The sequence below is a fragment of the Macrobrachium rosenbergii genome, chromosome 22 (genome assembly GCF_040412425.1).
Source record: "Macrobrachium rosenbergii isolate ZJJX-2024 chromosome 22, ASM4041242v1, whole genome shotgun sequence".
NCBI classification, from domain to species: Eukaryota; Metazoa; Arthropoda; class Malacostraca; order Decapoda; family Palaemonidae; genus Macrobrachium; species Macrobrachium rosenbergii.
This window is the reverse complement of record NC_089762.1, coordinates 48698666-48715612: the sequence shown is the minus strand read 5'-3', so window position 1 is coordinate 48715612 and position 16947 is coordinate 48698666. Positions and strand designations below refer to the sequence as shown.

Here is a 16947-nt window from a genome sequence, read left to right as displayed (position 1 = left end):
TGTACAAAGCAGAGCTAATGTCTCTTGATGGTGGTACATCTGTGTTTCAGATGAGCAAGAAGTGCATAATAGGCTGGTGTCATTATTCAGGCTCGTGTAGGAGGATATCAAATAGACATTTCTTATGGGTTATTTTAGGTTCATTACAAAATCTTGTCATTTTCAGTGAGTGAAATTCTTTAAACTATTTTTACATATTTAAATATCCAATAGTTTTATCATCTTTAACATACAGTATGTTTAATGTACTTTTTTTGGAAAATTTCATATTTTTTCAGTGTTTAGAGATACTGGATATGATTTTGTCATTTTGTTAACCCACCAACAGTGAATGGGAAGTGTTAAGCACCATTTCTATAAGAAAATTTTACCAGTCCTTAATTTCCTAGTTTTTCCAATTAGTTTACTAAATTTTTAAGTACTTGTGATAAACTTTTCACCAGTGCTGTAAATCCTTAGGGCCTACCTGTTGAAAACTACATAAAGTGGTTCAGGTATCTGGTTAAACTCTGCTTTTTTTTCAAATAAAATTTTATAGATATCAACAGATCAAAGCATTGTGTGTAGAGAGATAAGTTATGTGCAAGAAATTAGTATATTCTATTGCATGTTTTTTATGAAGCTGTGACAATATTCTCTATTAGTATTTTGAAGACAGTTTTATTACAGATTATTTGAACAATCTGAAATGAGCTGTATGTGTGCATTTGAATAAGTTAGTGTGTTATCACAGAAGAAACCTTGATTAGTAAATTTTTTAGATGTGTATAGTAAAAGATTTATTGTAATTTTCTCAAGGTTCCTGTATGACTTGAAATTACCTATTGAGGATAAAATAAGGACCATTGCCCAGAAGATATATGGAGCAGATGATGTGGAAATTCAGCCATCAGCCCAGGAACAGATTAATCGCTATAGAAAGCAGGTATGTATGAAGTTTTCAGTTTAATTTATTTATTGAATATGTTGTTGATTTTTTTTATGTGCATTTCAAAAGATTTTATCTATCCTTTATGCAGAGAAATCTATTAAGAGAATTACATATTGTATTTTGGTTCGCTAAATATAATCCTGTAAAGTCATAACGGTTGTCGATCAAAATAAGTTTCCTATCAGAAGCTTTTTGACTTTTACTGTCTGCATTTTGCAGCTTAGTAAAATCTGTGGATGAATATTTCAGTGGTATTAAGGGAAAGTCATAGGATCATTCAGCATTTCAAATCTTTAAAAATATTATGCTCAGTCTTATGAATGAATCTTTAAAATAGTTAATAATTGGAAGTGTAAACTATCGTCAATTTTGAGTATGTCAAAAACTAGAGTTTTAGACCTTTATTTTTTAAGGTGTATTGCTGTAATTGTTTGATTTGTGCTTGATTGTTGAGAGCATCATAATAAAGTAATAAATTTGCCATATTCATGAATGGATGTGCCCTGAGTTTAGATTATTAGCTTATTATTAGTAGGGTGGTACTGAATTTTTCAATTATCAAAGCAAATAATAGATATCCATGAACGTTTAGGCTGGAAACAAAGGTTTAGAAATTTGGTTTTTTTAGCATCACGGCTATATTTTTCCATTAATCTGAATTTATTGTATTCACTCTTCATCTTTATTTTGATGGTTTACTTTTACAGGGATTCAATGACCTCCCCATATGCATGGCAAAGACCCACCTGTCTTTGACTTCTGACCCATCCATCAAAGGTGCCCCCAAGAATTTCAAAATACCAGTTCGAGACGTGAGAGCATCAGTAGGAGCAGGTTTTCTGTATCCCCTGGTTGGAACAGTTAGTATCCACGTCTTATTTGTTCTTTTTGGATTATGCACTTTATTTTATTATGCATGCCTAAGTATCATCACCCCTTTCTTTGCTAAGGGTTTTGTTACAGCCTTTTTGCACCAGATTTGAAGCTTGAAAAATTTGTCAGAAATTGCCAGTGATAGTATCGGTTAGAAGTTCAGTGATTGGGTTTTGAAGCAGTTGTAATCAGCAAGGGTTTTTTTAAACAGTTTTAATCAGTTAAGCTTACATAAGTTACTCTGTTTGAACACTTTTTTTTCATTGATGGTTTCTTAAGATTTTTTTTCAAGCTGAATTTTTGAAATTTTAATTTCACTTAGTGCATTGTTATGCATGGAGTAGATTTTATTCATTCTCCCTCTCATGATTTTGGGTGTCAAAATTCTTGTTTTTAAAGTTTGAAATGTAGAAAGCAATTACTATTATTGATCTTTTAATTTTTATTCAAAAAACACTCTTCATTTGTAAGCCTAATTTTTCCTCATAAGGGATGGGCACTGCATGTTCTTTGTAATTTGATATTGAAAGTTATTTCATTGGCTTTTGTAAGTTCATGGTTTTCAAGTGAGGATATTGACTTAAAAGACTGACAGGTGACTATCAGAATATGATGTTAACTTCCGGTATTATCATAAATGTTTAAATATTTTGCATTCAAGTGTTGGCTATGATTTTGTACTTTTATATGATTTGATCAAGTTTGTTTCCCAAATGGTCATACTGAGACATTGAATTAATAATTGAAGCTTTTAGTGCGAGCTAAATGATAGACTGTTAAATTAGTTTGAGGAAATAATAGACACTGCTTATCCTTGACTTAACATAGATTTCAGGGCCTTGAATGTTCTCTTTTCAATTTTGCTGTGTATGATTTAGGAAGTGGAAAGGTTAGGAGAAGATTTTATCCAAATGCTGTATTTGCAGTGACTAATGTGCATCCATTGTTCTGGAAACTTATGTAAGTTAAGGCTTTGAAAGGACTTAAAAAAAGAAGTAAGGTGATAGTTTTTAAAGCAAAACCATATAGAATAGAAGATACAATGACAAGAAAAGAGCAAAATTAAATATATTCTAAAAGCGGTAATTTGTTGTAACATAAAAAAGGCAAGAGAGCAGAAAATTGTAAAGGTAGCAAGGAGGTGAAACTGTCAAAACTGTCATGACTATATGTTGGTTAAGGCTTCTGGAGGCACTCACCTACACCGCCACAAGTAGTCGTGATCATGTCAGCTGCTTCCTTGTAGAGAGCACAGTAAAAAAGTTAAAGTAGGACTGTGATGGACTGCCGTAAGCTGAAGACAGTTAGATGCATGGAACTTCCTTTCCATAATATCCCCTGTGTTCATGGCTGCTGGCCAAACATCCAGGCAAATAACAGCAAAATACAAGTGATGCGCTAAATGGGCCTCTATACAAAGAAAATATAAATCCATTGGCTATAGGACAACTAGAATCAGTAATTATGCTATTTCCAAATGTTAAAAAATACTTGGTGGTTATGTACAGTATTTAAAATTTAGTCAAATTTAGATAGAATGTTTGCCATGTGGAACTACTGAATTATTTTTATGCATTTTGTATTACAGTTATTACAGAAATTATTTTTATAATGATAAGGCTGGAGATCTTCATTCTCAGAAACCTATTGTTTCTTTGCACCTGTCAAATATTTACCATGTGCCTTACATATATTTTGACAAAGGAAATTGAGTAGAAAGATGACAGAATTACTCATTCTCATTGTAAGGAATGGCACTCCAGATATTGCCGTGATGAGTATTACCCTTTTGAGGTTCCTAGTACAGAGTATATTAATTGACGTTGTGTTCCTATGGCAAATTTTGTTGTTCAGCATCAACGTGACACTGTAAACACCAATAAACCTTGATTAATAAAATTGCATTAAGTAACGAGTGTGATTGCTGTTCTTAATGCCATTAAAGAATCATATATAGAATTTCAGAGTGCAGAATAGTTCAACACTTGAATGTGCATTGTCCTTAAGATTAAATATAGGTGTCAGAGTTCGGGAAAAATAGACCAGAGAAAGAGTTAATTCGTTCATATTCTGGATCACTTACATTTACTGTGCTGTGAATTAGAGCATGAATCTGTGTCACTTCTTAGAACGAGAATGGGCAAGTCCCACGTCCGCCTCCTCTTGCTCGCGGCCTTCACATGTTACGCCGCCTCGTACCCAAGTAGGGTTGGGGGAAGTTGTCAGGTGAGTTTGACAAAATTTCTTGCGATATTGTTGTAGAACATATTAATTTTCTATTTTCATTTTGATTCATAATTCTTGTAGCTAGTCGTTAGAGGATATTTACATACACAATACCAAATATATAAACTTTAGTAAATATAGTATCTGTGAAGTTTATGCATATTATATTATAGAACAGCAATCCTACGCTGACTTGTCTTGTTTTATTTCTTTAATCTCATCCCATGAGGGAATATGGCAAATTAGTAAAAAAAAAAGTTGATTGTTTGATCAACATTTTGTGTGATTCCTGTAAATTGGAAGTTATTGCACTGTACATTTTTGTTGAATTTTGTGTGTGGAACAACCTGGTAGAAAATTTACTGACATTGTTTCAACCAAAATGACTCAAATATGACTTCATATGAAAAAGGCAAACAGTGTCTCAAATATTTGATATTATTGCCCCGTTTAGAAATTTCAGGTTGCTGCTTGCCAATTTTCACCTCATTGAAGATCAAGTCCTATGGGCTTGCCAGCTGAGAATTTAGAAATGCGAACAAATGTTCCCATAAAATTAATTTAGAATAATTATGATAACGCTGACTTTGAGGCCATAAATTATTACTTTGCACAGTATCCGGATCCTATCTGGTGACAATTTTTAGTAGAATTATGGCATATTAGTCCTTAGATGTGACGCTGTACGAATAAAATACTGTACTGTAATAATATAAATAATTCATTATATATTGAGGGGGTAGGGCTAAGGGTTACTTTTCTATAAATTAATCTAAGAAATGCATACGGACTCCAGTCAGATCATTCGTGGACAGTACTCATACATTCCCTTTACACCAGCTGTACATAGTTTTGAAATAATTCTTAAGATGATTTCTCTTAATATGACACTGATATGATATTTAGGTCATGACCATTGCTGTGTGGTTTATGGACAGTAATAGTGTTAATGGTGGAGGGTGACAGGATGGATTGTGACAAGATTTTGAAATAGATTTTAGCCTGATAAGCTTAGGGGTTGGTCATTGTAGCAAGCAAGATCTTGTGTAGTGTAAAATGAAATACTTTATTATATAAACATCTACACAAGTCTTACAAAAATTGTGGGAGTTGGATGGTATTGAATTTAGTAGTAGTATAACTTATTCATGACTGAAGACCAAGTTATGTTTATGGCATTGGACAAGACTCACAGTGGACTGAAGTCAGATGTATAAAGGATTTGTTGGTCCTTGTTTGCATTGAATCTTCTAATCCATTTGAGTAATGTACAGTATTTTTACTTTTTCATCTTCTGAATACTGTACATATAAATTAGTTTTTTTTTTTTCCAATTACGAATTTCATTTTCAAAGTAAATTATTTACTGTGTCTTGAAGTTTTGCACATCATAAAGGCAGTAAGCAGGAGGAGAGGTTAAGATCATAGTCAAGAACTGGCTCAAGTCAATGACAATTCAAGTACTGTATCCTTATGATAGCAAACCCCTATCTGTCCCGGTCAAACTGCTTGTAATAAAATAAAAGGTCCTCATGTGTCTAGTGCAGTTTATCTTAACTCTGTAGAAAATTTAAAAGTTAGACTATTGAAAAAAAATTCTTGAAAGTTCACTGCTTTGAAATCTGAGTGATAACTATTTGAAATGTGGCATTGTAAAGTTAATTTCAAGTTATATCTTTTTGCAGATGACCACGATGCCTGGTTTACCTACTCGGCCTTGCATATATGACATAGACCTCGACCTAGAAACTGAAGAAGTTCAGGGTCTCTTCTGAGCAAACAATGACATCAGAGCACAAGGGGTCTATGCAAAAACTGCTGATCTTCATGTTATACTAATAGCTTAAGTTAAAAGGTGAAAGTCACTTTTTTTTGTTCAATACATCTTAATGTAGTTTGTAGAATTTGTTGGGCATTTGAAATTTTATTTTACACATTGTGTAGTATATGTATGGTAGATTAAAAAAACCCTTAAAAGTATATTCTTAGGATTTTCCAAACATTTTACTTGTGATAACTAAAAATAACCATTGCTCAATATCAACAGAATATTTTTATAGTGGTGACAATATTTTTGTAATTGTTGATGAATTAAATTGTATACAATTCTTAAGCATTTTCTTTTCAACATGTTTAGATAAGGATTTAAAACAACAAACATGGTGTAAGGTCATCATGTCCTAGACATGTCAGTTGTGGTCAGTGGGTATAGATTAACTCTCTTGATGAAATACTGGTACTTACCTCATGAACTTGATTTGACCAGGCTTATGGAATTTTTGCATCTATTAGATGGAATTGCCTGTAGCTGTTAAGTGTGTTCCAAATTATGACCCTAACCTGGTACTTGTGGAGCAACCAGGGAGGTTTTACTATCCCCCCCTGTTTTGTAGGGGCACACAAGTCTGTGTGGGGGCAATTTAGCATTCAATTGGTTTGTTCTGGGTTGATAAGAGCTCTCCACATCCTTGCTATTCCAAGCATATTTTGTCATTTGAGTAAGTAGTGCTGACCTTAGATATCCCAATCCACCCAACCATGTACTCGAGTAACATGCTGTTATAATTTTTTCTTTGATGGTTGATCAAAAAATAATTTTTTTCTTCATCAACATGGTGGAGACACTTATTTATTTTTACCATCAATTAGCTCTTCATTGTGCTTATGAAAGCAGTCTTGTAACTGGGGTATTTTCCTTGGCTGCTGTCATGTTGCATAGTGGAAAGGTTAAATCTTACTGTATAACACTTGGTTGCCACCAGTCTGTTCACTAGTTTAGGCTCTGGTATTAGTGGTTCACTGTGAGATAATGTAAGGTAATTGTTTATTTTATGTCTGACGCATATTTTACATAAAGATTGTTAACAATATTTGTCAGGATTTCAGAAAAAATTATCCTCAAACTTTAAAAGTTTTTAAAAAAGTGAAAATTCTTTTAGGGATCCAGAATTATTTTTGATAACAGTAGCAAATGCTAGAACTTTTCTCCATTTCATAAACTTTAAGAGGAATGGGTAAAATAAAATTCTTCAGGTTTTTAATTGACATTAATTTATTTAATAGCCAGAAAGTATGTCTCAAGTCAGCGAAACGTATGTAATTAATAACTCATCTTTTATATTTTGGTCAGGTATTTGAACCAGGTTTCTCAGAACAAAGTTAATTGAAACTGTAACATGGTCAAACATAGAGTCTAAAAAATTCATGGATAGCAGTCAGGATAACCAATAACATGTACAGTCCTGAGGATGTGACTTTGTTGATTGGTTTCAGATTCTTTTTGTCAATTGCTCAGCAGCTATGTGGCTGAGGAATATTTTTGGTAGTTTTACATTGCTCATTCCATTAAGAAATCTGAGTAAGATATTGATAAGTATATGTATATATATATATCAATACCATTTCTGTTATTTTTCTTAGTTACCCATTTGTAGTCAGCAGCTTTTTCTTACAGTGTGTGTGTTTGTGTGTCCCAAACATGTCTTTCCAAAAATGAAGGTGGCAAAGCAGGTGAATAATAAGGTAGAAAAGTTTGTGAATAGCGAGTGACAGGTGAGTAAAAACCTTTTTTTTTTAAGTGATTCATAATAAGGTCTTGTTTCAGGTTGATACTGTTTGTCACAATTGCTGCAAGAACAAAAATTAATTTAAGAAACTGAAATCTTTGCATAGCTTCCTGTTGCCAACACCACTTGAAATTAATATGCATTTCTAAATTTCACCCTGCTGGATTTTGGTGTGATTTACTTAAAGAAATTTAGAAAAGCAACTGAAAAATAAAAATTGCTCCAGGAAGTTCCAAAACTTAATTTGCTGTGCCTTTACGCCTAAAGTGTAAATACGTAAGACAAAATTCAGCCTAATATGTAAAAAGCATACTATGACATATAATGTAGTTCAAGAGGACCTTGCTTCACTTAGGATGAAACCACATGAGGTTTTTGGTTTCTCATTCTCCCTGGCCTTCAGGTATAATTTGGGCCTGTTAGCCATTCTACAGTAGAACAGGCGTCTGACATTGACAGAACACGCAATGAAAATTTACCTCCATGATGTCACTCCTAAAATCCTTTATGGGTCTTTATATGATCGTATTGTCATGGCAGGCCATGCCCTTTCCATTGGAAGGGATCCAGATAATTCATCCCTCATTTGGGACAATGGAGGCATTCTGTTTCCTGGAGAATCAGCCGTTATATCTTTTGTGCTTGGGATTGTTCGTTTGGTGTTATATCTTTTGTGCTTGGGATTGTTCCAGTTTGGTTTTTTTTCATTGCTTTGGGAAACACCCATTGTCTAGAGAATTTTTTGACACTACAGCCTTGTTATGCTTCATCCCCCTAAAGTAGGGTTCAGCCTCTTTTTGATAGCGTAGTCGTTGTCTCGTCCTCAAAGGAGTTACCCCCCATGGTGTGCCATTTTATGATTAATGGGTTTGTAATGACATAGCTTTTATGGTAAATACATTTTTGTATGAACCCATTAAACTTATTTTGAGTTGCCCTCCTCTCATCCTGCTTAGATAGAGGATTAACAGAATGAATTGAGGAGTGGTGTTACCTTGCAGCCCAAAGGAGATGGCTACCACATGCATAGAAGGGGCCTTTCTCCTGCTTTTCAGATTGGTGGGCCTGGGTATGTTTGGTCCATAGTAAGGGTTATTAATAATAAATGGGTTTGTATAAAATTTTTTATTGTAAAAATATGGTTTTTTTTTTTAGAACTGTATAGGTGCACCTTCTGTTTGGCTAACTTTCACAGGCTATTTCAAAATATTTTCACTCTCAGCTGTAGTGCTTGACCTTTGGAACCAATGGAAGCTACTAGCTAGAAGCTTCTAGCTTTGCATGTCTGCATTTTCTGCTGTTCAGTAGCATCATGGGTCTTTTATAATCTGTGCTATTCAAATCTGTATACCATTGCTCTACAATGTTTCACTTTGCTGAACAACTATTTATGTATGCAGATATCTTTTTTTAACTATTTTAGTTATACTTTTTGCATCCAATACAACAGTACCCTTAGCAATATGCATGCGTGGGCTTTGTTTTGCAATATCTTTCTCTTCTCATATATGGGCTTTATGTTATTTGGAAGTGTGCTTGGCAAATTAATGGTAATTTATTTATGAACATTTCCTTATTTTTAATCATTTGTAGTTAATATTCTATTATGAAGCTTCTGTTTTGATGTCTGTATGTCTTACTGACTTAGGCCTTGCCTCTTTAAGGTGGTTTATATTTCTGGCACTTCAAGTTGCTATTTTAAAATAAAAACAGCTTTATTAATGCATGCTAATGTTAAAGTCCAAGTTAAGTCAACATTATAAATTATAAAATACAGTACAGTTTAATTGTCAACTATAAACATTTGGCAGGAGCACTGTTGCTGAAACCAGAGTTCATCAAACCTAAATGATGGTACTGTAATCACTGTTGGTCCAACAGGAAAGCATAATTAAGAATACAGTACTACTCACACTGAAACTTTCAGGGAAAAATATGGTGGTTTATGGCTGCACTTTAATTTCAAGAGAAGGTAAAGTAAATTTACATTATACTTGTACCCAATTTATTTACAATTTATATGAAATCTTACAAAATGCTGTTATAGGAATTACAGTTTATTAAATGCATCAACAGGAATGATTGCAAACAGTGTACAGTATACAGCTTGCATTTTGATTGTGACATTGCAGTTCTAAGTGAATTTTTTTTATTTAACATTCAGCAATTCACATTGCAATGAAGTCTTAAAACTCATCACTGGAACATTTGGCAATGCCCATTACAAGCTTGTTTACCATGAAATTGTTTAATATAGTTTATTTGCATTTAAAAGAATCTTGTGTTAAAGAAATATGAAACTGATTAAAGAAATATGAAACTAAATCTATTAGTTCTGTGTATTAAAGCAGGAAAAAACTAGGAATGAAAATGTTGTTTTCTAAAGAAAATGTTAATAGAATGTACAGCAAATAATGTAACAAATATTTTGAACAGTGATAATGTCCTTCAACCTCCTTCCCCTTTACCTTAGCAAGCTACAGGCACATAACTATGTAGGACAAAGTTGGAGGGATAGTTCTGTATTTTGTGTTGGGTTCCACTTTAAGGCTTCTGGCATTCTTAAACACTATGCTAATAAAATGCAAATGGTTAAAAGAAAATATCCTGACATAATGTTAGCATCCCAATACAAATGACTGAAATTCACTGTTTGACTAAATATAACCCTAACAAAATATTTTAGGACTAGAAAATGTAATGTACAGTTTATCTATATTAATATAAAAGCCAATATTTATATACAACATATACAGTGATATGTCATTCACATACCCTGGCAGTGAATACTATATAGTAGGATACCATCTCAAGGTATTTATAGTTATATAATATATGAGATCCAATTGTCTTCTGTTCCATATATCACAAAGAAGCTAGTATATATTTTCATAGAATAACTCTTCATACCAAAAATATCTGATGTGCAACATGGAGGCACACAATTCCTGACAGTTTGTAGCATTCAAAATTAAAGTACCGGAATATACAGAAAACTAAGATTATTCAGCAAATGTTAGGCAGAAATCAATACTCATGTACAGTGTAGAAAAGCATTATATGAAGGGAAAGCAAAGTAACAAATATATCAAAAAAAGACCTTTAATTCTACATATTTGCTTCAGATGATGGATTCAAGTATTTTTTGGGAGGATGGAGGCCAGTCTGAACTGTTAGAACTACGCTGCGGTTTAAACTTACAGCTGGATATAAAACACCACCAACGCCAGCCAGAGATACACGACCCTGAAAGGATAAAAAAAGGGGTGTTAAACTCTTGGAAGATGGTATTAATGAAAACAAAAGTAGGGTACAGTATTTGATGGAAGTTTTTCAGTCTTACAAGGCATGTAATTTGGATTACTGTTTAATGGTCCTAACCACTACAAGGTAAGACTTTTGTTATAACTTTGTCAATTGTTGTTCTGTAAATAGTATATTCCTGCCTGCCTGTCTATACAGTGTGGAGATAATGGTCACATAAAAAAGCACATACTTTATATAGGTATTTGCTTTAATGACAGGAAACTTAAATGGCAACCTAAATAACATTGCAAATATCTTTTTAGAGGAATTTCTTTTCTAAATGCAATATTGGCAGTGGCATATTATTGTAAAGTAGTCCAGCATTTTCACATGCTTTCTTGTGTTTGTGCTTCGAGATGTCTGCTGCAATACATTAGCCTTTCCTTGCTACTGGCAAGTCTCTTAGTTACTCTGGAGCAAGAAACACCAGCCATCAGTGTTTTTTGCTTGGTTCATCATTCTTATTTGCATTATGCAATTACAGGAAAGTACTGGTTTGCACTTGTGTAATTACCATCAGTGCAGATCTCAGAACATTATATTAGAAGCTTGTGTTCATCATTTGTGCTTGCACAAACCCTACCATTGGAATTGATGAGCATAGCTTTAGTTTTTCAAGTTCTGTTCAGTATCAAGTTAAGCTTTTGGTTGTGGTCTATTCTGTGTTCAGTGGATTAACTGATCACCTGCTCTGCTGTACAAAATCAGTAATGAGGATTTGTGCTATATATTTTCTCAGTGCAATATCTGCTATTTGTCTCCATGACAGGCATTTATCATCAAATTAAATGTTTTGTTTAATGAAATACTATGCTTTTGGGTGACGAACTTTACTTCTTTACTTGGCAGTGCTGTACATCTACTCTTCCGTCTCTGCTTCCTCCCAAGACAGCATTTTCATTGCTGTGAATGGATAGTATTTCTAGTATACATCACTTACTCTTGCTGCAGCCAGGGCCAGGAGGATGTAAGATTTGATCTTGCTGCTGCTCTTATGTCTCCAAAAGCCTGAGATTCTTGGTGTTAGACAAAATCTGCCAATTTCTTGATACTGAGTACCCTTCTTGATCCCAGTGGCCAGGATCTCTTTGTGTCTTGCTCTTCTTGCCACAACACTGTATTTTACATTAGGCTTTGTCAATACAGTGCCTATCCTTCCAACAACAGCCAGTATTTCTTGGGTAGGTGGTCTTCCTTCCAGGCCCTCTTGGTGATATAATCTCATCCTGCTTGGATTTCTTGCTGTCATTCTTTCCTTGCCAGGCCGAGTTGCTGCATTGCTCATTCTGTCTGGATCTCTTGGTGTATTTTACCCTTCTTTCAACTATCATTATCTGTGGTGCTATGTTCCTGTCAAGGTTTCTTGCTTTAGTGTAGATCCAGCAAGACCACCTTTGCATGAAATCTCCTGATACAGCGTCTCTCTCTACATCTGCCGTTATTTTTGGTGCTTAGCTGCTCTTTGCAGATTTATTGCTGCAGCACTTTGCTCGAAGAGATCTTCAAACTGTTTTTCCTGCCACCAAAAGCCAATATTTCTTGGTCCGATGCTAGTTTTGTCAGGTTCTGTTAGTGCAGTGCTCATTCTGCCAGGCATTCTTGGTGATACCAACCCGGATCTCTTGGTTTAGTGTCCTTTCTTCAATAACTACCATTATCTTTCATAATGTTAATGTAGTGTATCATCCTGCTCAGCCCTCTTAACACAGTGCACATACTGCCAAGATCTCTCGATACAATGCCTTTATCCTCAACCATCTGCCATATTTGTGCTGTACAGCTCATGCCAGACCCTCTAGACGCAGTTCTTATCTTGCCAACGCTGGCCAGTATTTTCTGCAGAGTTGCTTCAATTGTGATCTCTTGTTGCAGTTCCCTTCCCTCCACCACCCACCATTATCTTTGATTCTATGCTCCTCTCAGCAGGAAATTCTTGCTGTGGTTCACCTGGCCAAACCTTCCTGGAGCAGTGTTGTCCTTGCCACCAACAGCCAGTATTTCCTTGGTGAAGGGAAGCCTAACTTAGAAATACAAGCTGTTGGTGGCAGGAGAGACACTGCTCCAAGAAGGCTTGGTAGGGTGAACCACAGTAAGAATTCCTGCTCAGAGGAGCATAGAATAAACGATAATGGTGGACAGTGTATGGAAGGGGATTATGCAGCATCAAGAGATCCTGACATTAAAGCAACTGCAAGAAATACTGGCCTTTGTTGGCAGGATGAGTGCACCAAAAGGGCCTGGCATGAGTAGCCCAGCACCGAAGTGGTGCCATGCTCATCCTTCCAGGATCTCTTTATGCAACACTCATCCTACCAGAGATTTCTTGGTTCAGCCAATAGTTAGTAGTATTTCTTGGGGAGATGCTCTGTCCTTCCATGCGTATTAATGATACTGCTTATCCTGTTGTGATCGCTTGGTGTGGTGCTCTTCCTCCACCAACTGCCAGGTGTAGTGCTCTTCCTCTATCAACTGCCACTGTCTTTGGTGCTATGCAGCAAAAGGTTTTTGCTGTGGTACAGATTCTTCTAAATCTCTCGGTGCAATGTCCTTAATATTACCAACTGCCATTATTTTTGGTGCTATGTTCCTAACGCCTATGTCTCTTGCTGCTAATCCTGCCAAGCCCTCTTAGTACAGTGCTCTTCCTTACATCAATCATCATTTTCTTGTCAGTGCCCATTCTACCAGGGTCATCTTTGGAACAGTCTTGCCTCATACTGCCATGAACTTCCTTGCTCTCGCCAACTCTCCTTGAAGCCTGTTACTTTCACCATCTGCCATCAGTTTTGGTGATAAGCTCCCGAGCCCTCTTGGTGTAATACACACCCTGCCTAGTTGTCTTGATAGTATACTTCCTTCCAACAATGGTGAGGGGCTCTTCTTGGTGACCATCATCCTGCCCAGGCCCTCTTGGTGCAGTGATCTTCCTGCCAGCGTCAGTATTTTTTTGATGAGGTGCTCTACTTTTCAAGATATCCTAACACAGTTCCCTTCCTTTCACCACCTACCCTTTGGTAATTTGCTCTTGCTGCAGTTCTCATCCTGCCAGGCCTTGACTGCACTATGCATCCAGCCTTGATGTGAGCTTATCTGCCCCACAGTCTTAATGGTGTATTCATCCTGTCAAAAGTATTCTAGGTTAGGTGCCTAACTGCCAAGCTGTGTGTGTGCAAAGCACATCCTGCCAGGGGCTCTGGGCACAGTGCATTCTTTTGTACATTTCTCATCCACCCAGACTTTCTTGGAGCAGTACTCGTCCTTTTAAACTGCTCATGGGCAGTTTGCATCCTGTCAGTAATTCTTAGGTGTAGTGCTCATCTTGCCAGGCCTTCTTGGTGTTGTACATTCCTCGACATTGCTAATGTCATGCTACATTACCTTTTTTGATCTTTGAACTACTTTGCTCTCAATGCCAAGGTGCAGTCTGCTCTGATCTAGTTGCTGTCAAAAGGTGCCTTTCATCTGCCATGATCTAACCTATGGAGAAAGTGCCTCATTTGCTTTACTTTTCTGTTGTATTAAAAAATTACTTCCCAATGTCAATGTTGGGCACAACATGAAAGTGGTTTTTTTTTCTAATATACTCTTTCTTGCTCATTAATTTATCCCACAACAGTCTTGTTATTAGCTTCATCAGAGATTTGCAACATTTCTCTTACTGTTCTATATAAATAGAGGGTAGTTACAAACTGATGTACTACAGCAGCATATCCTCTGGTCTGCAGCACTTGAGTTAGTTCCTTTCTGTTCCTTTGCATTTCTAGTTGGGTTTCAGCTTGTCTGTTATACTCCTTAGCAACAATAGCAGCACCTAAAATCTTTAATGCCTTGCTCTGCTCTATATCTGTATTCTGCTATGGACTTGACAACTTCAAGGTTTTCAAACTTCAGGCTCTAATGAAGTAAGTGTTCCAGGGTTTATAATCACAGTTGCTAGTTATCCCATCCAAATGCCAGCTTCCACTTGTGAGTACTGTACCTTCAACTGTCTCAGGCTAAGACTGGTCATTCCCATTCATCCTAAAACATCCTAAAACTTGAAGTTAAAAAGTATGTGCCAACTAATATTCCTTTTTCAGCTGGAGAAGTCTCATATTTAATACAACTGGGACTGGAAGTTATACAGATTGGACTTCATCTGCAGAAAAAACATGAGAGAAGTTTATGTATGGAAGTTATTTGTTAACGTACTTTTTTTCCCCCTTTCAAGAGATTAGGATATTGTAAACTTTCTCTGAAATGTGAGAAAAATAAATTTTATTATGACTATCCAAAGCCTTACTATAACCTCATGAAATATTGGCATAATTCTCATACTGAGAGATTATTAATAAACTTCATTTTGTAATCTCAAAATTATATCATTTCTCTAAAAGATTTCTAACCTAAGATTACCTGAGGACTGAGACTAAAAATAGTTGGCAAACCATCCCCTCTCATCCCATTAAGATTAAAGGTTTAAATCTAAATGTCACTGTAAATTAAGCTATAAATTACATAAAAACTGACAATGAGGTGGGCACAGTGGTCCAAGGTGTGATAGATGTGGGACAAAAGTGAATTTGGGATGAAAAATTTCAAAAATTACATGATGAAATTTGTTAAAGACGACGATGCAAGTGTTCAACATAAAACAGCCCTTGTATGAAAAGAGTGATATCCAGAGGACTATTGGCAAAAAAGAAAGTAACTGCTAAAGTAGCTGGAGATAAGCTATCCAAAACATATATTACAACCTGATAAAGGATGAGCTAGGACCAGAAGTTTGGGGAAAGTATGTGCTTATAACAATAAAAATGTAAAAGGACAATAGAAAAAGCAAATAAAAATATAGATTAAAAATTTAAAGGGTCAATGCATCACAAGTGAAACAACAGGCAGTACAAAGGAAAAATTAATTGGGATCAAAAGGAGAAAACTGAAAAGTACTGTATTCATAAAGCTATTGAGTTTACTGCACTGTACAAATGAAGGCAAAATGGCAGGTATATCAGAACGTAGGGAATATAGGTGTCCATGAATTTACAGCACCACATCCTCTGTTGTCAGCAATAGGAGCAACAACAAAACAGTGCACAAAGGGAAGCCTTAGGAGTAGCTATATGTTGTAATGTTAACAACAGAAGTACAACAGATTTTAGTTACTTTAAAAGAGGAAGAAAGGAATGGTGACAAGGAGAGAGGAGAAAACAGGAATGATAATGTAAGTCAAACATAAGTCTTAGGGGATTAAAGAGGCAGGAAGAGACTATTAGATTAAAGGTAAATAAGTATACTGTACAGTATTCCATTAATACAAAAGAAAAAATTATAATGCCTGAATGGGCACTTAGAAGAAAATGGAAGAACTCTTGAAGAGGTGTGATGCAAAGGAATGGCATTAAAAAACCTTGCAATGGAATTATTACAAAAGATTAAGTTACAATGAGATGTATCTAATAGCTGGAATGGAGACTAAGATTGCAAAGCTTGAGATCAATAGAATATTCTATCAAAGGGGGTAAGTGACAGTAAAAAAAAAAAACATATAGCAGATATATAAGTAATTGGACAGAAACCAATAAGACATGCCTGAAAAACATACAAAAATAGATGCATGATGAGCTAGAGTCATGGAAACTCATGCAGAAAGTGTGTAAGATAAGAGAGGGTGGAGGGAACTCCTTTCACACCAAGAATAATAATATGGTACAAACCTGTAAATCTCCATTAACATAAAATGTTAAGGTTTTCTCAGGCAAATTCAGTAATAGTCCTACAGTGTCCCCTGCTCTTACACCTCCAGATTTTCTGTCAAAATGTTCTCCTCCATGCATAAACCACGAACGCTCCCCATCAATGTACATACTCCAGCTGCCACCACATTTTCCTGTTGATCAACAAGGAATTTAAGTATACTTTTCAATAACTGCATTGTTACATAGAATTCAAACAAAGGATGTGTAGACCTCAAGTTCCATTAACATAAGAAAATATCTTGCATTTGTTTCAATTTGTAAGCTCTAAATATACTTTGTTTGCCTCTGCCTTGCTGTTAATAAAACT

The 16947-nt window shown here is 35.4% G+C and overlaps 2 protein-coding genes across 4 annotated transcripts in view; one reads left to right on the top strand and one right to left on the bottom strand.

Annotated features, from left to right (window-relative positions):
* Window positions 1–6139, top strand: part of pug (pug C-1-tetrahydrofolate synthase, cytoplasmic) — a 168307-nt gene extending 162168 nt beyond the window's left edge. The window contains 3 exon segments of the mRNA XM_067124898.1: window positions 799–925; window positions 1639–1791; window positions 5716–6139. Coding sequence (XP_066980999.1) covers window positions 799–925; window positions 1639–1791; window positions 5716–5805 — 370 coding nt within the window. The 3' untranslated portion in view covers window positions 5806–6139.
* A 3448-nt stretch (window positions 6140–9587) lies between these two features.
* Window positions 9588–16947, bottom strand: part of Trim9 (E3 ubiquitin-protein ligase Trim9) — a 328168-nt gene continuing 320808 nt past the window's right edge. For all 3 annotated transcript variants that reach the window (XM_067124900.1, XM_067124899.1, XM_067124901.1), the window contains 2 exons: window positions 16599–16771; window positions 9588–10842 (listed from right to left, as the gene is read on the bottom strand). In XM_067124900.1, the coding sequence (XP_066981001.1) occupies window positions 10705–10842; window positions 16599–16771 (311 nt within the window). In that variant the 3' untranslated portion in view covers window positions 9588–10704. The remainder of the gene's footprint in view (window positions 10843–16598; window positions 16772–16947) is intronic.